This window comes from Phlebotomus papatasi, chromosome 3 (genome assembly GCF_024763615.1).
Source record: "Phlebotomus papatasi isolate M1 chromosome 3, Ppap_2.1, whole genome shotgun sequence".
NCBI lineage: Eukaryota > Metazoa > Arthropoda > Insecta > Diptera > Psychodidae > Phlebotomus > Phlebotomus papatasi.
This window is the reverse complement of record NC_077224.1, coordinates 44,853,549-44,878,408: the sequence shown is the minus strand read 5'-3', so window position 1 is coordinate 44,878,408 and position 24,860 is coordinate 44,853,549. Positions and strand designations below refer to the sequence as shown.

At 35.0% G+C, this 24,860-nt stretch overlaps 2 protein-coding genes across 4 annotated transcripts in view; one reads left to right on the top strand and one right to left on the bottom strand.

Moving 5' to 3' along the window:
- Positions 1 to 24,860, top strand: part of LOC129807940 (zinc finger protein ush) — a 210,332-nt gene that overhangs the window by 155,335 nt on the left and 30,137 nt on the right. The gene's annotated exons all lie outside the window — the stretch shown is intronic.
- On the bottom strand, positions 16,967 to 18,227 carry LOC129807942 (group XIIA secretory phospholipase A2). The gene is made up of 2 exons (XM_055857557.1): positions 17,868 to 18,227; positions 16,967 to 17,803 (listed from the first exon to the last, which is right to left on the bottom strand). The coding sequence occupies exons 1-2, from the start codon at positions 18,097 to 18,099 to the stop codon at positions 17,412 to 17,414; spliced, it is 624 nt and encodes a 207-aa protein (XP_055713532.1). The 5' UTR covers positions 18,100 to 18,227; the 3' UTR covers positions 16,967 to 17,411.

The window sequence follows — 24,860 nt, the reverse complement described above, 5'->3', positions numbered from 1 at the left end:
GCAACCGAAAACCCTAAATTGGCAACCTACGTAGTTTTGGAGATATCTCGTGAAATGTGTACGAAAACAGGGAAAAATTTACACTAAAACTGGTCGCATTTTGCAGAGCTAATGTCACCTCCCCCCCCATGACTGTGACAGTCGAGCTGGGGGTCATACTGCCCAAAACCCGAACGCTCTTACCAATTGCACCACGGACTCCCCGTTTTTAAAATACTCGTAGCATTCATAGTTATACCTAATTCAGTGATTGAATTCTCCTATACGCCACTGTATCTAGCAATTGTGGTATATTATAAGAATAAAACAGTGTATTTCTGTGGATATGACGGTGGTGGAGATGAAGGAGGACGATGGAGGCTCCCAGAGGGGGAGGTAAACTCACACAGAGTGTAAAAAGTGCAAAAAAGAAGAGAGATGTTACAAAAGAACAAGAGTAACAACAAACCATACACTTTGTATAACACATTTTCTGAATCTCGTGTGTGGTGCAATAAGAACGCAGTGTGGAGAAAATCGAAGAATCCGATCGAAAAACTTTATTGGGTTATTCGTTTTGGGATTTTTACTTCATTGGATTGTTGAATTGTATAATACGATGTTGTATCTATTCTCAAAACTATTTATACAAGTTAGTTTGAATATACGTTTATTCTTGCACTTTATACACCTTCTTCATGCAATTTTTGCGAGAGGTTCATCTAATCTTGCAGCAGGTTTTCGATAGGGTTTCTTCTCTAACAGATGTCGAAGTCAAAAGAGTCAGGTGTTTTTGAACCTGTTTTTCTTACAAAAACGAGTGGACGTTTGGTCAAAATTCGGTTTTAGAGAATTTAAATATAATATTTAGGTCAAGTATGACAAATCTAAGAAATTTTTGGTAGGGGGAGGTGGGGCTACTTTGAGCTGTGGGGCTATATTGTTATGCGATTTTTTGCATATTTCTAATGGAAACTGGACTTAAACATGATGCAATTTGGACAGACAAAATAATTGTGGATCTAAATAAAATAATTATAAGAACCAGCTTCATTTGCTTCATTTAGAAATAGGCGAAAAAGTCGTATAACAATCTAGCCCCACTGCTCAAAGTAGCCCCACTTCCCCCTATGTTTTTTTTTTTAATTTACGACAGTAGTCTTCATTACCATCATTATGTGATCATTACTCATAATGTAATAATTTTACAGGTGTCTGACTATCAAGTTGCAAAAACGAATTTACGATTACGAAACTTTCAGTATCGACATTATCTCTTCGTCCTGAAGACCTGACATTAGAAAAGTATAAAGAATAACTTCCACAAACTTTTTATAACTCCCAGGGCCAAAGTTAAGATATATTTAGTCGAGGCCTTTGTGCAAAATCCAACAGCCTAGTTATTCAAAGTTCGAAAAAAAAACACTGAAACTAGGTCACACTAATCCTTAGTTAAGCCTTATTTTGCAAGACATTGGAATGGACAGGAGTATGACAATGAATAGCGAAAGGTGTATCCAAAAAAGTTAGAGACCGGTGTTTTAGTTCAGGGAATGCAGATCGGTCTGTATGTACATTCAGTGTGGGCGAGAAATCTAACATCTTCTGCTGTGTGTGATGTCAATAATGCTGGAAAGCCAACCCCCAAGCCCCATTTGGACAAGAGTATGTAAAGCGAGATGGTGTTTTGAATGGGATTTCCAGCTCTATTCAGCTACCAAGAGTCTTCTCACCGAATTCTTCCTGATGCTTGGACATCCTGACGCTGACACGGCCTCTCACTTTTGTTCCGCTCCTCATGTCCTCGCCTTGTAGATACCTCCTGCTTCCCCCGTATCCCCATCAATGTTTACCTGTGGTGTTTGGTGGTGAGATTGTGGTGGTCCTACTTTGCATACAATGGGGATTAAAACATGGGGAGATGTTCTTCTCTCGTGTAAACGTGTCACTAGACAATGTTCGATTTGTGTTAAAAGCAGCGCGCTTTTCCGCAAAGGCGGCTCTAGATTCTCTGTTTCTCTTTGAAAACATTCTGGTATCATCAGCTCCTCCTTTTCCTCTTGGCAGACACCAAATCGACTGGGGAGAATCATTTTCAGGGAGCCCATCAGAGGCATTCAGGTGCGAGGGTAGAGAAGAATGTAATGGAAATATAATGCGTACAAGTGGTCAATTGATTTTGATTCCCTTTCTACATTTTCTTCTTTTTGCAATGTTATTTATGAACCTTGCGCGACTTTCAAACCACGAGACTGTTCGTCTCCGCAGTGGATTCTCTCTCTTGTCTTTTTTCCATTTGTTCTTCACATTTTCTATATGTGTTCTTCGGCACGACACAACATAGTCAATTGCCACACTATTGAGTGACCAGAAGCATCTTATGCATCAAGACAGGGATTGTAGTTTATTAAGATTTGACACAAATAAAGTAAATTACACTGTGTTCTGTTTGGAACATTTGGAATAATTTTCAAATTAGAGTCGAATGAACACCTCTTGGACAGAGAACCTCTATTGACACTTAGGGGAAGTGCTTATAATTTTGGACAGTCTGCATATAAGCATCGATATCCCAAGTTTGAAGTGCGATATTTTCAATACTAATTGACTTTTTTTGTTACTCTCTTTTCAGAAGGATTGTTTAGAAACTTGGCAAGCTATTTATCATCTCATTTTTACTAAAATTAGTTTTAATACGTTTAAAAATGAATTGATATGTAGAGGTGAATTTGACTCTTATTTTGGACAACTTGGTTATTAATTTTTACAACTTGTCTGTAAATTTGGACAGATAATCCGCCTCAACAGGATGCCCATTGTTCTTCATTTTATGAACCAATCTTACCAAGTCCTCTTCCTGTTCATGTAAGGGAAACGTAGAATGTCACAGAAGCCCAGAAACTTTTCATATCATTCATTAAAGTGAGTTGACTTCGATACTCCAAGTACGTGCAAATTCGCTCATTCCCTGACTTTTCCGGGAGCCTTTCAAGGCATTTCTCGCTACATCTCTTTCGTAGAGATGATGCTCCTTTGTTTCTCCAGGCATTTGTCCAACCTAGTCATCACAAAAGCTAAAACTTCACGAAATTTCGTGAGAAAAACACCTGTCCAAAATAAGAATCATCACCTCACTGGTGAATGTCTTAAAAAATTTCCCATTTTTCACACGAAAAATATAATTCACAACACCGAGAAAAATGTGGATGGTAAAATTTACCATCCTCCATACAAAATTCTAATGGCCATATAGTAAAAAAGTCACCCAGCAAACGCGATATTAAATCGGACTGTCAAAAATTGTAGAATCTATTGTATGGATAGTAAATTCTAATAGCTGGATGGTAAATTCTAATATCCCTGGATATTAGATTTTACTAGCCGGATGGTAAATTTTACTGGCAGGATAGTAAATTTTACTAGCCGGATGGTAAATTTTACTGGCAGGATAGTAAATTTTACTAGCCGGATATTAGAATGAAAAATGTCGGAAAAATTTATTTTTCCCTAATTTCATTAATTTTTGGCCGTTGTTTGAGGGCTTGGGGCCCTTCCTGGATGATATTCTCTGTATTTCAAGCCATTTTGATGCGTGAAAATCTTTTTCCAACATTGACGACTGAGCCGAGATTTGAACACGCGACCTTTGTGATGACAGTCAAGCATCTTCCAGCTGCACCACGAACTCCTATAATATATTCAAAGCATATCGGGAACCGTTGCATCGGCACACACGATATTCCAAAATGACATTCTAACAGCAGGATGGCAAATTTTACTGGCTTGGATAGTAATTTCAATCCAAATTACTATCCTCCGTTAAAATTTACTGTCTTCCAGTTAAATTGTAACATCTAATATGCGGCCAGTAAAATTTACTATCCAGATATTAGAATCTAAGAGAGGTCAAGGTAAAATCTAAAGGAGGATAGTAGATTTTACCATCCAGCTATTAGAATTTACTATCCATAGGATAGTAAATTTTAAAATATCAAGATGGTAGATTCTAAAGGAAAGTTTCTATGGAGGATGGTATTTTCTACTATCTTTTGGGACAGTAGAATTTAAAGACACGATTTGTAGAAAATACCATCCAAATTTTTCTCGGTGAAGGCAAATCTCACTTCAGGTCAAATGTACAAATCATCAGTAACGTGAATCAACACAATATTCAATGAATATTCAATAATATCACTCAAAAACAGCGAACAAACTTTGTTAGTACTTCACCAAAACTAAATAAGACTGAAGTAAGCCACGAAGTTCTGTCATATTTCTCGTAAGCAATTGCTCACACTGAATTTTGAACAAAGCAATTTCAACTCAAATCATATTCAAAATTTAACGTATTTAGTGTTAAAATCTTCCAAAAAGAACAAATATTTAGATAGAATTCATTTTTCATCAAATATTGGAATAAAAATCCATCATTTTAATCAATTTATTTTTAGTGTCCAATGTTATCTTCAAAGTGTCCAAAATAAGAAACTGGACAAAATTATGAGCACTTACCCTAAGTCAAAATGTTAAAATTTATTTAATGAGTCTATAAAGAGAGATGTTCAAATTCAAATTTTCTATCCCAAGGCGTTACTAAACATGTCCATCGGTGTCAATAGGTTTGGCATGACGAATTCTTAAAGTTATCAATGGCTGTCCCTTTCACTCTATACAATCGCTAACACGGCGGTGGACATTGAAAATTATACAGTGTCTCATCAAAACGAAATTGTGCTTGGAAAGCATTATTAATAATAAATTTATCTGTCTATTACGTTATTTTTACGCAAAATTTTTCCTCAGTTGTAAAATTAGACAAAATTTAAAAAATTATGAAAAAATGAATAATCGTGAAAAATCGTGAGGAACTAAGAGTCGAGGAGCTGCTTCTCCGGGTTGACAGATCACAACTTCGATAGTATGGACATGTTCAGCGCATGGATAGAAAAAAATTCCCCAGGAAAACTATGCAAGACATTGTGAGAAGGCGTCGACCTCGAGGCAGACCTAGGACAAGGTGGCTGAATCAAATTCAGAATCTTGTCTTGGCACGCCTCGGGATCGAACCAGAATATCTTCCTGAAGTGGCGGAGGATCGACAAGCATGGGCTGCTAATTTGGATGTCATAGGCCCGCAACCCCAATAGGTATAAGCGGTTGAAAATTAATGAAAGAATGAATGAGAAATCGTTAATGACCTGGGCAATAAAAAAAAATATGGTAGATGCCTTCGCGTAGAAAAATTATTGAGATATCAGGCGGTTTATTCAGCGACAGTAAAACGGGTAGAAACTGTGGAAATGTAATTATTTAATGAGACAAAAATTTACGAATTGTATATTTAAAATTGGATAAAAATAGGTAATGCAAACAATTATTAAGAAAATGTGTTTTTTCCCATATTAAAAAAATAAAAAAACTTTTATTAAGCAATGAAATTAACCTTTTCTTATTATTAAACGAATGGGAGTTAGATTTTTATTAATGACTTTTGCTAAAATCTACTGCAGCACTGCAGATCAATTAAAATATTTAAGGGTATTAAAATCGACCTTACAACTATTGAAATGCCCTTCTTTTATGTGTCCTTTTACTGGGAAACACAAATAGATTTTTTTACTGGAAAATTAAGGCATTGTATAAAAAATAGAAATAATACAAAAACACTTTCAATGATTTCAATTCTATTTGCAATCATCTTAAATGTTAATTGTATAACATTAGAACGGTTTTTGTAAAAAAATGATCGGATCACAGTAAAGTCCTCCAAATTTGAACGCTCATGGGATATGAATAACATATCTCAGATCTCAAATTCGAACGAGGTTTTCAAAATTACTTGAATATATGTAAAACTAAATTGTACTTTGAATTAAGTACCTGTACTTTCTAACAAATCTTCGTGGCGACTTTTTCGATTTTCATCTTATACGATTATAGTGTGGGAAAATATTCAGGAAACTGCAGAGAAATATGATTCTCAATCAGCCACAACTGCATTTTTTTTGACATAACCCCACTTTTGACGTTTTGAACTAAACCGTTATTCGAATTTAAGATATTCAAATTTGAGAGACTCTACTATATTTACTGACCAAAATGAAATATTTTGCTGGCAAAATTTAACTTTTTAATGCACATATTATTTTTTGTTAAAAAATAATAAATATGAGACAATGGCCTCAATTCTGAGACCAAAATCAAGATCAAAATTTCAAGCTGACAAATATTTCCAAAATCAAGACTTCGCATTCTGACGCAAGTATTTATTGAACTTAAAATGTCTTAGCTAGGAATTAAGATTTCAAGATTTTCCACACAAAACGAAGTGTCACTTCTCACAAATATCTTCATTTCTCTGTTGAATTTTCGTCATATAAATTAGGAAATTAATTATAGGACGTATTAAGGAATAAATGAGAGAGGCCATAGACCGGAGAACAGAAAGTGCAAACCACAAATTTGTGACCTGTGATAAACCAAGAAATGCTTAAGTAAAATGTGATTATTTTGCAAGTATCCTCAGGGTGGTGTATTTCGATCTGTACATCTAGAAATACGTGCCATTTCGATTAAATTACAAGGTCAAACACAGTATTTTTCAAATTAATTCTCTTTTTGTACCATCTCTTATAGATATACTCCTCATCAAGAGTTATTTCCGTATGAAACTCTTCAAATTGTTAGTATCTTGAAAATTCCAAGCACCTCCGAGAGGTTCTTGGAATTATTTCAAGAAAACAAGAAATTCGACGTCTTGAAATCTAGAAATATTGGTTCCAGAATTGCAAATCTTGATATACACAAGGTTTGTGTCTTGGATTTCAAGATTCCAAGACATTTGACAGATTTGACATCTTGATTTTGAGTTTTTGATTTCAGAATACCAAAATCTTGAAATTTTCTTTATCTTGATCTTGATCTTTGTCTCAGAATTGAGCCTAATATTCACAAGTTTTTATGACATCTTGTAAAAATTGTTTTATAAGTCAACAATTTTCATATAGTTTATATATTTTCTTATAATGACTAACGCACAATAACTTTTGTTTGTAAACATGCTTTCATAATTTCCCATGAGAATGAACGAGATAACTAGATCTAGATCTCATTCACTCTCATTGAAATGTCAAAAACATGTTTACTAAACAAAAGTTATTGTGCATTGGGCATAAATCGTATTTTGTTGTTATTTTTTTTTTGAGTATTTTTAATTCATATCAAAAGCAGCTATAATAGTAAATTCTCTAAAAAAAAATCGACCAAATTCTATTTCATTCAAAGTAACACATTCTGTCCTGACTAAAAACTACGTTAGGTATTCTGGTCCCTTTTCCAAAATAGAGCAAAGGTGTTTTGTGGTGTATAGGGAAATGAAGAAAGAAATTAACGTGGTGAGACAAAAAGGCCCCCATTCTTTTTTTGAATTTATTGCAAACGATGGCAAAATTGCATGGGAGACTTTTCTGTGGGTTCTTTTCGCGCTCTTTCGTGGACTTTGGTGGAGTCAACAAACCAACAATAATTTGTACAAATTAGCTCACCAACAATGCAGAAGGAACACACAGTGTGAGGAGGCAGACCAGTAACAACGAAGAAAAAAAAAGGAACTAAGAAAAGCGGAAGGCAAGTGTGAAAGGAAATAACTTTTTGGGGAATTAATTATTCGAGAAAGGAAGGGATAGGCTTAGTGACATTTTTGTTGGTGCCTTTGCGAGATGGGTGGTGAGAATCTTCTTTCTTTATCACTTGATCCTATCTTTCTCCTTTTGCAATTAATTTGCCTTATGGTTAGATATCCCCGCTGAATTTCCGTGGGCTACGGAGATTACAAATGCACTCGGGAGATGGATTGAAAAGTTTTCTGCTGGAGGATTTGAGTACGGAACAGTTGATTCTGTGTATATGTATGTGAATTTTATCGATGAGGCAATCCTTTGGGTACTGGAAGAGAGGGTTTTTTTTCTGGTTGTTTGGGTCAGACCATCTGGTTTGCATGAAGAAAACTTAGTGAGTTGGTCTCCTCTTCCCGTGCTCACTCTCTTATAATTTCGGGTCGGATAGCATCTTCGTCTCAGGCTTATTCCCTGAACGCGCCGTTTCAGACATTCTGATGATGATTCTGATTGCAGGGCATTTGTAAGAAATGTGCACAGTGAAAAACCACACACAGTAGTGTGGCGGTTTATTTCTCTGGAATCAGACAAAAATCTCCTGGGTTTTCTCTCTTTTTTTTGTTTCTTCTCCTCAATCCCTTCTGCACTTTACCCATGCATTTATTGTAAAACATCCACTAGTTCAATATCGAAGTGCAAGAATAAAAAAAAAACAATCAGAAATACCCTCCGAAATGAGAGTGAGATGGTGAAATGGTGTGAGAGGGAGACGGCTAAAAAGCGATATACACGAAAAGATTTCAGCAAAATTATAAATTTAAATTCAGCCACAGCAGAATCATTGATACCACGAGTTTAAAAGTGTTCTTATGGCCTTTTGAGGAAAAGGAGATAGAGATCTTTCAAATTTTATATATATAAAATAAATATAGAATTGCAGGAATTTGTCTAATCGCATTTTAAAATCAAGAAAGACGCGAGAGTATGGAAAAGAAACACAAAAACACATTGAGTGTTTCTGGTACCAGGCGCCTCCACTGCCGAAAGGGGTTAATCATTCTGGTTAAAAACTGATTCTTCCTCTGCAATTATACAGCACCTTTGAATTTGCGTACCTTTAAAAATAATGTTCTTCCTCATATTTAAAAAAAAAAACTGGACTTCACCATGATGATTAAGCTCGATAAACCAAATTTGAAGTCAAATTGCATTATGAAAAGGCTCAATTCCTTTTAAAACTATGAAAGTGCCCAATTTCAAAGGTACTCCAATTCAAAAGTCTCATACTTCCTCCTATTATGTATGCATTTTCCTACCTCTCCTAAAATAGCCCACTCTTGCTCTAAGCTTCTCAATTTTCACTTAACACACTAACATGAAAATAACGTAAGATTTATGATCATTTACCTTCATTAATATATTACCTGTATCACACATATTTTCTTACTTTTAAAAATAATTTGAATTATCATTAAAAATAAAGTCTTCCTAACGTGAAATTTATAATATTATACGAGTTTTTTGCATGGTTCTAAGCTTTAGCTTACTTCTGATGGGAGGAAAATATTGGTCAAAAACTTTTTATCTATTAGCATTTTCAAATTTTGAGCACTTCTGCGTAGAATTCTAGTCAAAAATAAACAGAAAATAAAGTAAATAATCCATCAATATTAATACGGTATGGAAAATTGTTCTTCCATAGAGTGTAAAACGCGACTAAACTGAATCCCAGTTCAGTGCATTTGACAAGTTTCTTTGCCATATTAACACAAAATTGACGTACGTACTCTCAACTAGGACGTCAGTTGCATTTTTTTGTTGTGCGTTAATATTTGTGTTTTTATTTTACAAATTGCATTGTTTTTCTTTAATTTACACTATTATAACGTTAAGAAAACATACGAAACAGTTTCTTTTTCGAATTTATTTATCTATCATCATATCAAAATAGAACTTCACTGAATGCCTTTGTCTATTTAATTCTTGCGTCATTTTCGATTCGTCAGCGGTTTTTAAAGTAATTCTGACATCAAGTGACTTGCATTACTGACATAACACCTTCACTCTCTATAATCTGATAGTATTTTACAATTGTCAAACGACTCCTGTTATAAAACTAGTATAGATAGGAACAAGAAAGATTAATCTGCACCTCTAAAAATCTGTTGATTTTTCATGTTTTTTACTGCTCGAACTCTACGGAGAGAGCAGTATATAATCCCTCGATTTTTTCACCAACCCCCCCTCCCCCCAAATACCCATCTTTCACCCCCCGGAGACCACTTTTCTCAACAATTTTTCACGTTTCAGACGATTTCTGAGAAATGTCGTCACGCTGTTTGTCCGGCTGTCGCCAGCTCTAGAGGCCAAACGGTTAGAGATAGAGACTTGGGACCTACGGTGAACCCCCCATAAGTCGACCCAAGGATCGTTAACATGCCCCTCATTTTCTCCCCAACCCCCTCGCCTTCCCCACCAAAACTATGCTTTTCGGGGATTACTCAAAAACGCGTAGTTCGATTTTTTTCATTTTTGGATATGTTTTAGTAATTATCCAGGCGAACATGTCGTCCATATACGAAAATACCGTTGAATCATTCCTAACAGCGGTTTTTCAAGGTCAAAGGTTTAAAAGACACTAGAGTGCGCATTTATCAAGCAAATGAGGTCATGTTTGGGGTCGTTGGAAAGGTCTTGTAATTTCCGACAAAACTGAACCGGTTCCAATCGGTTACGAATCGGTAATGAACCGGTTCATAACCGATAAAAAAATTTATCTGGAAATCAATCCTATTACTTCTAAAACTATTTTGAGAGATCTTTTGAGAGATTTATGAATCGGTTCAAATCGGTTGAGAATCGGTAAACGGTAAATGATACGAAAGTAATTTTGCGGTATAGCATCTAAGTCACGAGTTCGAGCATTTCGCAAAGCCTGGGACGCTTTCCACCCCTTTTTTTTGTTCAAAGAAATTAATTGAATTATGTCATAAATTGAAAATTGTCATATTCTCTCAACATTTCACTACTTTAGCAACACCCACATTTGATTTAAAAATAATCCGAGGTCACTAACTTTGCTATTGATTACCCTCAGGATATATTTCCATAACATGACTAAATTTGTGGTTTTTCAGAAAGACTGAACTCAATTTTTGATTCATCGCTTGGTTATCTTCTCTGGTCGTTTTCGTAGATGATGAAGAAATTGACTCGCTCTTAAATGGACGTGTTTGTGTAAAGAAATCTTCTTGAAAGCCGCCTTGAAATATTTTATCTTCTCTACAATTAAGATTAGAAGAGAAAAATTATTTTTTTAAAATGCTCCATTCTTCTATAAATAATCCGTATACAACTATTTCTCTCTCCAGTGAATACGGATAAAGGCAAGAAGATCGTTCTAAATTTGATTTTAGTAAATATTTCAATTGAAAGATACTGTTATTTAATACTATGCAGAGGTTATTGAAATTGATTTGAAATAATTGACGGTTATAGCTGGGATTCTTTACAATCCCTTTTATCTGCAATTTGGAAAACATTTCGAAATATTTGTTTTTTTCCCCTTGAATCTCAATTTCCAACACGAAAGTACAAACTTTAGCAATTTTGTTGCACCAGAAATAATAAAGAGGCTTTTTTTGTTGAAGGCACTCTCTGCTCGTTCAGCAAATAAAATTACACACTATGACTCGGATAAAATCCAGGAAAAGTCAATTTTATTTCAATCAATAGCACTCTCAAGCGCTCAATTTAATTTTTTTTCTGGGGACCATGAATAAATAAAAATATATTATGTATTAAAATTCTGAGTTTGGGGGAACAAAGTCAGCCCAAAAGTGCAATAAATAATATCTAATAAAAAAATACAAGCGGAAAATGTACGTTGGCACAAAAAAGAGTGGTTTTCATGGTGAAAATGTCTGATATAGGGAGATTTTTTTTCGCCCTGCGAATTTATATATTTTTATGGGAGACTATCTTTCCATCGTTTTACAGCTATGATTGATGTAATTTTAAAACCGCTATTTACCTGTTTTATCAGTACGTTATCTCTACCACCCACCCTCCCCACGTGGGTGACTCCATTCGCGATGGCGACGTCGCATCGATGTCCTCCCACCCTCACCATCAGCCACCCTTCGCCACAGTGAGATGCTCACCGGTGAAAGCAAAAAAATACACGGAAGGGAAGTTCTTGAAGTTGAAAAGAATATTCTTTAGTTGCTTTTTATCAGGTGACACAACTAAAGTTATTTTTTAAGGACTTAAAAAAAAGATGAAGTAATTTTTTATAATAATGTAAATGAAGTAATTTTAATAGCTTAATGCAATGTAGTGAATTTAAAAAAAAAGTAATTAACTTAAAAGAAAATGTTGCAAATAATATTTGCAGTCAGCAAGGTAGGGTGCAGTCATCACTTTTGGCTTATGGACAGCATGCAAAAATCTTAAGTTCTTACTCAATACAGATTTCGAAAAATCATATAATTACCAGTTTATTATGTAATCAACAATTTTCTGATTTTTCGAAAATAGTTTTAGGTAAGAACTTAAGATTTTTGCACATAACCCTATTCCATTTTTATCGGAAAAAGGTTAAATTCGTAAGAAATGACTTTAAACTTTATAAACCTTAAGATGTTAAAAAACTTGACAATTTTAATGCCCTACAAATGCATTATTTAATATTTGAATTTATACCATTATTCGCTAGGAAAAAGCTTCATTTGCTGGTTAAATGTACCCAAGTTTCCCCTAATATAAGTGGCAGATCACGAGCTTTTTGCATAGAGAATGGCAAGACCTTGCGCTCTCTTCAAGTATGTAGGTAGAATAACGATAACACTATGCAACAAAATCACAAATTTTTTTGTTAACAGAGATCTCACATGGTACGTTTGATAGAGTTAAGTCTCCTGATTAAGAATCTGACCTCATCACGTGACAATATTTTTTTATTAATACTTTTATATTTTTCTGTTTTGCCTTACATTATCCGTTATATCTCAGGTTCTAGTGAACAGAACTTAAAAAGTGTTGGTCCGTTAGAAATCTCATTAGTTGTGCTTCAATTTTGATAATTACAAAAAACTTTGTAAAACCACTTCTTCAGGGTGTAAAATTGGAGTTTCTCTAAGAATTACCTTTTTACTAAGAATTATAATTAAAAAATGGTCTTAAAGTGAGGTTTTAAAAATTTGTATAAAATAAACTAAACAAAATATTAAAAATTCATTGACACCAGGCGATAGGCAACACTTAGGACTACAATTTTGTTCATCGAAACTCCTTCTAAGTTCCCTTTTTAACCTAAATTATGAATTATCAAAAACAGATTACTTCTTGTTATTTATTATCACTGTTATATATATGTATTTACCATAGGCAACTTCGGAAATGTCTAAACCCACCATTAGCCTCTCAAATGGAATAAACTCAAAATATAGCCAATATTTTTTTTAATCATTTTGAGTAACTTTTCAAATGAGGTAACAAACTTTTGATGCATGAAAAATAAATAACTTTTGGAAAACAATTATTTCTTATATGAAATAAAATGAAATATTTTTTTCGAAATATATAAATAAGTTCTACAGAATACAAGCAAACTAATTTGCAAAAAGAAATACTTTGAAAAGTTTGTTATTCAATCATTTTTTGCACCTGGTTTCCCGAACACACATGAGGCAGCAAACTTTTGACACCTACTGTAGGTAAATGATAACTTGTAAAAATTTCAGTAGATATTTTACGTGGGAGGAGCAAGGGCCACTGGCCAAGATATTTGCCCCGGACGCCAAAATCTCTTGGTACGCCATTGACTGATATGAGTTACTATAGGTGGGGTATCTGACGGATTATATTGGATTCAGATCTTCCCATACCAAGGGTCGAAAGCTTTGGAGTAAAATTTTGAGTTATTAATTGAGGAAAAAGCTACCCCTGACGAACACCGGAAGATCTGATTTTCATATGGACTCACATTTTTGAATAGTTTCCCGTATTTACGACATTAAAAGTTTTAAATTTGTCATATGACATTGTCATACTGTTATAGAATTCTCCTACTGAATGCACTATCTACAGTAGAACCCCGCTATAGGCCATCGCACTATAGTCCACAATTTATCGACCGTTGATTTCAAAACACTGATTTTAAGTTAGGTTATGTTTTTAGTACGCAAAATGCAATGTTGTCATAATTATTTTAATATTTTTGGCAAACTTTATTGAGTAGTTGTGATAATTGTGATCCATAATGAAGAGAGCGGGGATAAGTACCACAATCGCAAAGAAAGTGAAAGCCGTCGAGCAATTTCAATACTAAAAGTCGTTGATAATTTCAAAAAATGACATGGACTATAGTGCGACCCAAGTGTCAAATCTGGAACCAAATATGGCCTATAGCGAGGCTCTACTGTATACGTACTGCGAGTGACATTACTGCGTAAATTATATGGTTAATGTTACTTTAACCCTTTGGACAAACATTCCATTTGTTCACAAATTTGAGAAGGTTTCTTGAGTCTTGAATAATTTCTCAACTTCCTTGTTAGAATGATACATTGCGAGAACCTTAGGCACATATTTAGAATCTCATGTACAATAAGCAAATCTGGCATTGATTATAACATGAAAATAAAAATACTATTACTATGAAACACTAAAGTCCTGATCATTTAGTTTTCTCTCAATTTTCTCTATCTGGTAGAGGAGTAATTAGCTGGTAATTTTCAAAATCCTATCTTAAAATATAATTTTCTGATAGAAAGCCCATGCTCTAGAGATAAGAGGTCTCAGACCTTTAGTAAAATCTCAGCTTTCTCCATTTCTCCCATTCGAAATATCCTGATAACACAAGAAACCACTGCTGATTGCGGTGAAGAATCATACTTTCGCTTGCTCTTAATTATTACACCATATACTCAGCACACAGAGTCAGAGATTGATATCAGGAGGGGCAGAGGGGGTGGTTAACTGGGGGTTGCCTGAGAGTGAAGCCACACGAGAGAGAGAAAGAGAGAAAAAAGTGCGCTATTTTGTGGCACAAGTTCTATCTGATGGTCGATTCCATCCATTGGAATGATGTATAGCTCATGGAGTTGTAATCAAAAAATGAGGGGTGGAAAATTTACCCGTCTTTTTTTTTGGGAAGGAGGTTTCCAACTTATTTCCAGACCATCATATTTTCACTTCTACATCCCTAATTTTATGCTAAAGCAGCACCCTATAATCTAGAGAAATGCAGAAGGTGGTGTCTAGCGGTGAATGGGGTAAAGGAGTTTGTTGGTGGCGTTGGTGCAATCCAGAGCTAAAGCAATATCGCGCAAATTGTACCAAAAAAAAACCCTATTTGTAGTCTGGCGGACAAAAAATACACCAAATAAATTATTTTAGTTATTTTTTGCCAGAGCAAATTATGACAAAATTGCGTGTGCAAAAAAAATCGGTTCGTTTGATATGGAGAATTTCACTTCATTCGGTGGTCATTTGTTGCTAGTGGTGTTCAACCCTTATCTTGCACCACTCTCAACTCACTCGTTGCTGAATTTTCTCACTGATAACAGGATATTTAGGCATATTTAATGTACCAATACATTTTTTATAATACTCAGGACTCTGGTTTTTTATTTATTTTAAAAAGACAAGTTATTCTGAATTCAAAACGTGTTCCTGTTCTTTGTTCTATCTAGAAAAATCGATTTCATTATGGGAACCTTGACGGTCTTTTGGTTGACTTATGGGAGGGTCCCTCAAAGGTGCAAAGCCTCTATCTCTATACGTTTAAGCTCTAGGCATGGTAACGGCCGAAGGGACAGATAGACGGAAAACGCTCCTACGTACAGACGAACAAACGCAAAGACGGACAAACAACGTGACATCACTTCCCAAAAACCGTCTGAAACTTGGAAATATGTTAAGAAAAGTGGTCTCGGGTAGGTGAAAAGTGGAAACTTTGGGGTGTAGAAAAAATCGAGGGATTATATAGGGGAATGTACTCTCCCTTCGAACGTTCATGCCTTCGAATAATGTGAATTTTCTTTTAGTTTTCCTAAGAGATTTCCACATTTCTATTAAATATTAGTTGCCTTATCATCAATTGTTAACAATTGTTACACTAAATTGATAATTTAGTGTAAGTCTCTTTTGAAAAACAAAAGAAAGGGAGAGCACTTTCCCCTATACATAACGCTTTCTCTGTGGAGTTCCAATCGTTCGAACGTTCGAACAGTAAAATTTTATATAAAGATAAATATTTTTTAGGATTCCTTTATAATATCTGGGAATTTTACAATATTCAAGTAGTTAATATTCAAGAAAAGCGTATAAACCTTAGGTAGTTTAGATAGGGGAGACTGGGGCAAAAAGTCACAAATTGAAAAATTCAAAATTCAATATCTTCCAAGGTATAAAAGATAGCGGTTCAAATTTTTTTCTATAGATAGCCTCCATAAACCTTCTTCAATGTCGTAAGTTTCTTAGAATTCGAACAAGGAATTTAGAAAATAAAAAATATCGAAATTTTTAGCCCTATTTTTGAAATATTTTCTTTGCAGAGAATAACAATTATTACCTACTTATTTTCCAAAATTGATGCTCTGGTGAATATTTTCTAAATAATTTGGATTTTTTGAATACGAATCCGCTATCTATTTTAGAATTTTACAAAAGTTCTTTTCTCCAGAAATACTTTTATTACAAATGGCCACTTGGGGTAAAAAGTAACAAAAGGTATAGAGCAAAAAGGAACAAAAAAGCGAAGCAATTTCTGATGTCTCACGGCGAAAAGAAATGTCATTATCATGTCTCGCCGCTTGTTGTTTGCATTGGTCAAACGATTTGCAGTCTTTTGTGTGTTTTTTTTCTAAAATAGCTTGAAAAGCGCTTTTCTCGTTTACTCACTTTTCTCGCAGAGAAAACGGTGTTTTACAAAGGTGTAGATGAATAAATTTTCTATGAAAATATGTCCTCTAGGTATTTTTTCAAATTTATGGAAGCCCGTAATGAAGCGAATCAAAATATGATAATACCCCATGTCTGGTACTATTTGCCCCAGCATTTTTCAGAACAGTCTCAAAATTACCTTTTATAAATTGGCTCGAAAAACGTATTTCCTTACAAAATAGAGGATAATTACTTTCATAAATTTGTAGAGCGGTAAATTTCCCATAAAACTGCGCTAATTAGAAATTTTTGAAGCGCTCGAGTAGCTTGTAAAAAAAATAAAATATCCGTTTTGTGACTTTTTGCCCCAGTCTCCCCTATATACCATACTAATTCCGCAGTAGGGTTGTGAAAGAAATTGGGCAACGCTAAACTGCCTCACCTACATTTTCCAAAACTAATCGAACTGAAATAGTGGCCTTTATGTCATATTTATTTTAATCATTTGTTGTTTTGGAATAAAATCATTGATGATTGGATTAATGAATTTTGCCCAACATTTACTGGAAGCACTCAGAAAAATCTCCTTACCTTCTACGATGAATATTTTTCTCCAATATTTGCGATAAGAAAAATATTTTTAATTTAATTTTTTGTCCAATCTGTCTCACAAGTAGCAAAAAACGGATTTCCAGAAAATTTATTGGATTTTTATACACCAGAGAGTGGAGGAACACATTGAAAAAGAACGTGAGAGAGTTAAATTTAGCACTATCATAATTTCCATGCTATCACAAACTGATCTGAGGTTTAGTTTTAGTCCAATTTCAATACTTTTTGGTGAAAAACGTTGAATTTATAGAAAAGAGAAAGATTAGAATTAATTGTCTAATTGGGCTACTTTTGAATGATGGGTATTGAGTTAGGTCAATTGTAGTATTTCTTTTTGGACTTCCATCCACCGTGGTCTATTTGTTCTGGACAGTAGCAACTCCTCTGCTGGGCATCGAGGTAGGATTTACAGCCGAGGGTTACAGTGCCAGAAAATAGCATCTTGGCTGCTGCCTTGCAACCCTTCACTGCCAAATCACCCACAATTGTGGTAGCCTCGTATGCTTCGCAGTGCTTAAAAAGGCATCTCTTGAATTCAATGTCACAGAGTTCCTTGTCAGCATTGCATGTGTCATAGCAAATGTCGTGAGCATCGCAGCACTTTTCCATCTCAACAGCTGGTAGATATTCCGTGCTGATCTTCATGCCAAGTGCTCCACAGCCATTTGATGTTGGTGTATAGAATTTGTTCCGATGCCCTGGGACATCTACAAACGAGCCATTCTCGTAAATTCACCAATTTTTGGCCAAATAAGCCATAACTTCATTTACCTCCTGGACATCGAAAGACACAGCTGTCCTCTACAGCAGCGTCAAATACTTCATGGACATTTCGGAACTTCCTCGCGACCACAATTAGATTCTTAAAAACATCCCCAAAAACCGCCTCAGCTGCAATTATCGCGTCCCTCAAAGTCGATATCACATTCGATCCATAGCCCGAGTACACGTACGTTACAAATGTCAGCACATAGATAGCAATTCTCATGTAGGAAATATGCATTTTGCACTAAAATTATCTATACTCTTTTTTTTTTTATTCTATCGACGAGGAAAATATTTTGGCGTGTGATGCAACACGGTGGAAACTGACAAGAAAATTCTGTGAGAGATTTGACGTTGGAAAAATCATGCTCTTTTGCTATTTTTAGCGCGAAAAGTCACAGAAAGCGAACAACGAAGTGTGTTAAAGGGGAGGCTCAGTGCTGAATGATATGGTTTAATTTAATTGCAAAACCGAGCCCATGGGGTCCGACTCTAATTGGGACGTATTTTGTTTCAAAGCTGTTAAATTTGGCAAAGAATTCTTAAACAATTCAAATTTAGGGGGATCTTTTGCTAACTACATTTTTTTAATAAGAAGGTTCTAATTTGTAGGGAAGGCTGGGGCAAAATGTCATATAACGGATATTATAAATTTTTACTATGGCTTTCATAAGACTCGAGAGATTTGTAATCTGAATGTTAAGGAAAATGAACTATAACAAAAACAATTTTCGTATATCTTGAAGGGAGATATGTCTTTCGAAATTTTCGAGCTATTTTGCAGAAGGTGATTCACAGAAACTTCTCAAAAATTCTGGAATTTATGATATTTTTCCCCAGTTTCTCATACTGGGGAAAATCATACTGGGGGCAGTTTCTCATACAAAAAAATGTTAAGAAATTATTAAATCTTCAGAAAACTTAAAGACATTTATTTATTATCTTCTTTTTGACCAAAAAAAAAATTTAGAAATTATTTGCAGAAAATCTTACTTTTAGCATTGACTTAACACGACTTTTAACGGGTCCCTTTTAAAATCCCGAAAGGCAAAATTCCGAAAGCTAAAATCTCAAATGCCAAGATTCCGAAAAGGCCAATATCCCGAATGAGTCAAAATCCCGAAAAAGAACCAAAATTCCCAAAGTCAAAATCCTAAAGTGCCAAAATTCTGAAAGACAAAATCCCAATAAGGCCAAAATCCCGAAGGCCAAAATCCTTAAGGCGTTGAAATCTTAAAAGTCAAAATCCCCAATAATGGGTCGAAATCACGAAAAGCCAAAATCCTGAATGGGTCAAAATCAGGAAGAGCTAAAACTCCAAAGAGTCAATCAAAATTCCCAAAGACAAAATCCCGAATGGGTCAAAATCTTGAAAAACTAAAATTTCGAAAAGGCCAAAATCCAGAAAGTCAAAGTCCCACAAGCCAAAATCCCTAACGTCAAAATCCCGAAAGCCAAAATTCCGAATGGATTGAAATCCTAAAAGCCAAAATCCTGAGTGGGTCAAAATCTTGAAAAACTAAAATTCCGAAAAGGCCAAAATCCAGAAAGTCAAAATCCCACAAGCCAAAATCCCGAACGCCAAAATCCCGAAAGCCAAAATCCCGAAGGGATTGAAATCTCAAAAGCCAAAATCCTGAATGGGGCGAAATCACGAAATTCCAAAATCCTGAATGGATCAAAATCAAGAAGAGCTAAAATTCCAAAGAGCCAAAATTCCCTAAGCCAAAATCCCGAATGGGTCAAAATCTTGGAAAACTACAATTCCGAAAAGGTTAAAATCCAGAAAGCCAAAATCCCGAATGGGTCAAAATCCCGAAAGAACCAAAATCCCGAAAGAACCAAAATCCCGAAAGAACCAAAATCCCGAATTATAGCTGCTCCTACCATTGCACTTATGCTTGCTGAAAGCAAAGGAAAATTTTCTATGTTTTTGGAAATTATTCCACACATTATTCTCCGTATAATTTCGTCCATTTCAGGATTTTGACCTTTCGGGAATTTGGATTTTCAGAATTTTGGTTTTAAGCTGTTTCGTATTCTTGCCTTAAACCGCAGGTTTAAGTGTTCCACTTATGATAGAAAAGCATTTTAACACTCACTGGCACTGTTTTTCATCCTAGAATACCATGCAGCCCGTCTTGTCGATTTCTTGACCAAAAAGTTCTCAGACTCAAGCAGTGAGAGCAATGAAGTAATCATTTAAAAGTGAAGAGAACACGATTCTATTCGGGTTTTTCAAGTAACTTCACAAACTCCTAAAACAATAAAATATTCACTTGCCCCTCCCGTAGTATTTCTTTCAAGATTTAAACTTATCTTCAAAATTTCGGGACATTTCAGTCGTTTTCCTAATTATCATTCATCCATTTTGAAACGACTATCAGGGACTTCACGATGATCATTGTCTCGAACGAATCGTCATTCATCAAATTCACCTGCAATGCAAGGTGATCCTTGAGCCAAAGAGTGAGAGTTAATTCGTGGTGGAGCTTGTTAGATGCTCGCGCGATTTTCCACGATTCTCGGCTAATAATTGAACACAGTGAAATCTTCAAAATGGAGCCGCCAACGAAATGACACTTCAATGGGCTCCCGTTGACATTTTGGATGAGATTTTATGTGCTTGGGATCTCAAATGTCCCTTCTCCCATAGTACCTTTATTCTCTCCATCTTCTTCATTCTTCTGGGTGTCTGGTGAAGGTGTCTTTCCCTTCAGCAAATCTTTGCCTCGTTTTTCTGCCTTCTATGCACAATTCTCAGTTCTTTTCCCCATTCTTCGTCTCCTTCTTGACACTCAACTCCAAACCCATCTTGTGTGACATGGACAATTAGCATGAAGACACATGGAAACATTGCCAATCTGTCGAGTTTCACTAGGTTCCATCCTCAACTGGCGGTAACCACAATCTCTTTTCTGCGCTCAAAGAAACGCACAGAATCAATTTAATTGCATCCCAGGAGAGATGTTTTTATTGGGATTTCTCCTTGCAACACTAAAATTTTCCCTTCTCGCAATGAAGTTACTCTTTATCATACCAGAACCACTTGGGCAAAATGCAAGAAAAGCATCATATAATATGCAAATTGGGACAAACTCAGCGGACTCCCTGAATGGTGAGACAGGAAGCAAGTTTTATTGGGAGGCGGAGATTTCTTGGGTCAAGAAGTAAATTGCACAGTGTGAAGGAACTTGAGAAAAAAACCTCCAGGGTGTCAATTGGCAGGTGTTAAATGATGTCCTAAAAGCTGTAATTTTCGTTTTGCCATCACCGATGTAACAGATCATGATCATTTTCACCAGTTTTTCTTACACCAACCATTAATTTTCTCCCACGGAATTTCACAAAAACCACCTTCCTAACCGGCTGCTGGTAATTTACAGTGAATTTTGATTAAAGTTGTGTGGCCAAGGGGGCGGATGTTCTTACATATATTTATCAATATTACACTCATTTTGCTATTTACACAAACACGTGCCGCGAATTTATGCATATATAGTATTTTAGTGCAAATGGAGTGAAAACTTTAATTTTTCGTTGTGAATTTTAAGTCTTAAAATAAAATTAATTATTAGATTATGTGATTAGAATTTTATAATTTGAATTTTTGTAAATACGTAAATACTTGCAATTGGTCGAAAATCATTCAATAGAAATTTTAAATATTCCTAAACTAGGACATTTTCTGTGACACATTACGAAAAGGACACAAAAAGAAAGAATGAAAAAATCCAAAGAAGCCTCTCCTTAAAGAGAAGACTCATCCGGGACACCCCTATCGGTATAAAGGATTTCTTTTACCCGTAGATTTGTACATGAAAACACAGAACTTAGAATCCGGATAATGTAACTAGTGATGAAAACCAATTAGTGTATAATTTCAAATACGTATGGTTTAAGGACAAAATGGCTTTCTCTAAAACGGAAGACAAAGTTTAGTCTAGTAACAGGATCCCAAAATAACCAAAAAATATTGTCAAAGGATTAGATCGGGAACTCAAAGGGGTCAAGTGTGAGAGCACTCGCTCTATGATGCAAGTCAATTCTGTCGTTAAAGGTGTTCTGATCCCATCCAGTGAACTTCACTGCACTTGATTTCACGGGGCATGGGACTGACAACCTCATCCCTCTATAAGAAAAAAAATGATAATGGATATCCCGAACACCCCTTGCGGGAAGGCCTAAGTTCCTCTATGTTCCCACGTTCCTCCTCTTCTCGTTGTGCCACCGTCATTATAATCATTATTACTAAACGATTGGAACCTGTTCAAAGTTGTCACAAATTCGAAAACCTTTCCAATAATCCTAAAAATGGTACTATTCGGTTGAGAAATACGCTCTCTAGAGCCTTTTTAGCTTTTGACCTTGAAAAACTGGTATTCGGAATGATTTAACAATATTTTTGTATATGGACGAAATATCCTCTTAGAGAACCTCTAAAGCATATCCAAAAATTAAAAATGAACTTGCATTACAGAACTTTAAAAATAAATAAAGTTGCAATATTTTGAATGCAACTTTCAGAAGCCACTACGTAAAATTTCACACAGTTTTCAGGATTACTAAAATTTTAGAAAGCTTATAACATTTAGGGTAACGTGTGGTATTTCTGGACAAGGTGCTTTTCGGGACATAATATAGGTATTTTGGGACACATCAAAAATGCTATAAATAGGGGAGACTGGGGCAAAGTCACAAATCGAAAAATTCAAAATTCAATATCTTCCATGGTAAAAAAGATAGCGGCTCAAATTTTTTCTATAGATAGCCCCCATAGACCTTCTTCAATTTCGTAAGTTTCTTAGAATTTGAACAAGGAATTTAGAAAATAAAAAATATCGAAATTTTTAGCCCTATTTTTGAAATATTTTCCTTGCAGAAAATAACAATTATTACCTACTTATTTTCCAAAATTGATGCTCTGGTGAATATTTTCCATACAATTTGGATTTTTTGAATACGAATCCGCTATTTTAGAATTTCAGAAAAGTTCTTTTCTTCAGAAATCCTTTTATTAAAAATGGCCACTTGGGGTAAAAAGTAACAAAGGGTATAGAGCAAAAAGTAACAAAAAAGCGAAGAATTTTCTGATGTCTCACGTCGAAAAGAAATGTCATTATCATGTCTCGCCGCTTGTTGTTTGCATTGGTCAAACGATTTGCAGTCTTTTGTGTGTTTTTTTTCTAAAATAGCTTTAAAAGCGCTTTTCTCGTTTTCTCACTTTTCTCGCAGAGAAAACGATGTTTTACAAAGGTGTAGATGAATAAATTTTCTATGAAAATATGTCCTCTAGGTATGTTTTTGAATTTACGGAAGCCCGTAATGAAGTGAATCAAAATATGATAATACCCAATGTCTGGTACTATTTGCCCCAGCATTTTTGAGAATAGTCACAAAATTACCTTTTAGAAATTGGCTCGATAAACGTATTTCCTTACAAAATAGAGGAAAATTACTTTCACAAAGTTGTAGAGCGGTAAATTTCCTACAAAACTGCGCTAATTAGAAATTTTTGAAGTGCTCGAGTAGCTTATAAAAAATAAAATATCCGTTTTGTGACTCTTTGCCCCAGTCTCCCCTATTTATTTTCTAATTATTTGTAAGTTCTATACGAAATATTAAGCTCTTTACGTATCAAATAAGCATAAAACTTCTGAACTTTTAGTTAATTTAAAGCGTGAAATACGCGTGAATTTTGAGTGTCACATTCCACATTTTACAAACCCTTCAGTGTGGTCAATTTTGCAGATGCAACACAGTGTTTAGTTTTTTTCGATTTAATTCACTTTACAAGTGAAATTTAAACTAAATTTTTATGAAAGCGTGAAGTTTAGACCTTCTACTTAATGGTAAATAATCAGGCTTGGTGAAATTTATTTGCATATTAGCGACTTTAGTCTGTCCCGAAATATGCCACTTTCACTTCTTTACGTATTTTGCTATTTTGTATAAAACATGATTCATTTTTCAACATTTTTCGATCAGAATTTTATTCTGGATAGCATAAGGAATATAAATATTAGTATCAACAAAGAAAAAAATAATTTGAGAAGTCGTAAAGCTGTTTGAAACTTGAAAGTGCTAAAAAGTGTCCCGAAATACCACACGTTACCCTACATCTTAATTTTTTTTAAACAGCTGACACCTAGTTCTGGAATCAATATTTAATCTTAATAGATCAACAAACGATCCGAAATTGGTGTAAAACAGCAGGTTCCTTAAAGGCCTCTACAAATCGTCTGTGATGCCGATGTAACGACTGTCGTAATTCCGTCGAAATGGTCGAAATTATAACACAATTTTAAGAGAAACCACTTGCTAAATAGCAATCACTATCAACGATGACTGCTTCCTACCCAGAGAGCAACAATCAAATTGACATTAAACATTAGACTATCGGCTAAAACGGGTCTATGTGGTATTGGAACAATTTGTAGTGTGCAATTTTGTGTGTGAAAATTTGCAATATTTTATTCTTACAGCTTAACGAGGCACGATTCTCGCTCTTTTTTTGTCGATTCTGTGCATTTTTTTTCCACGAGACTAATGGTCTCAATTTGAAGTATTCTCCGTACGGTATATTAATCCCTATCTCTATCTGGAAAGTGCACAAATTACTCGTGTGTGTATCTCATTCATGCTTTCCAAATGCTTTTTCCTGGGGATTCACACATCTCCTCTGGTGCACAGAAAAGTTTTTTCTCCCCCAGTTTTTTTTTTTGGTGGGAAAAAAGGCGTTTGAATCCGTAGCGAAATTAGTTTTAAAATATCTCACCAATCCCTTTACTCTCACTCTTTGGTCACCAAAACACCAGCCAAAAATTCCCCCAGAGTAGTTTGGGAGAGCAAATGAATTGGTGCCGACATGGATCCTCTGTCGCTTTTTTTTTCCTTCCCAAAAAGCAGCTTCCTGGAAAATCCATTAGTTTCCGCCGTCTATATGTTAGACTAGAGATAATCACAGGCAGGGTATTAAGTGTTGCTACGAGTGGAAAG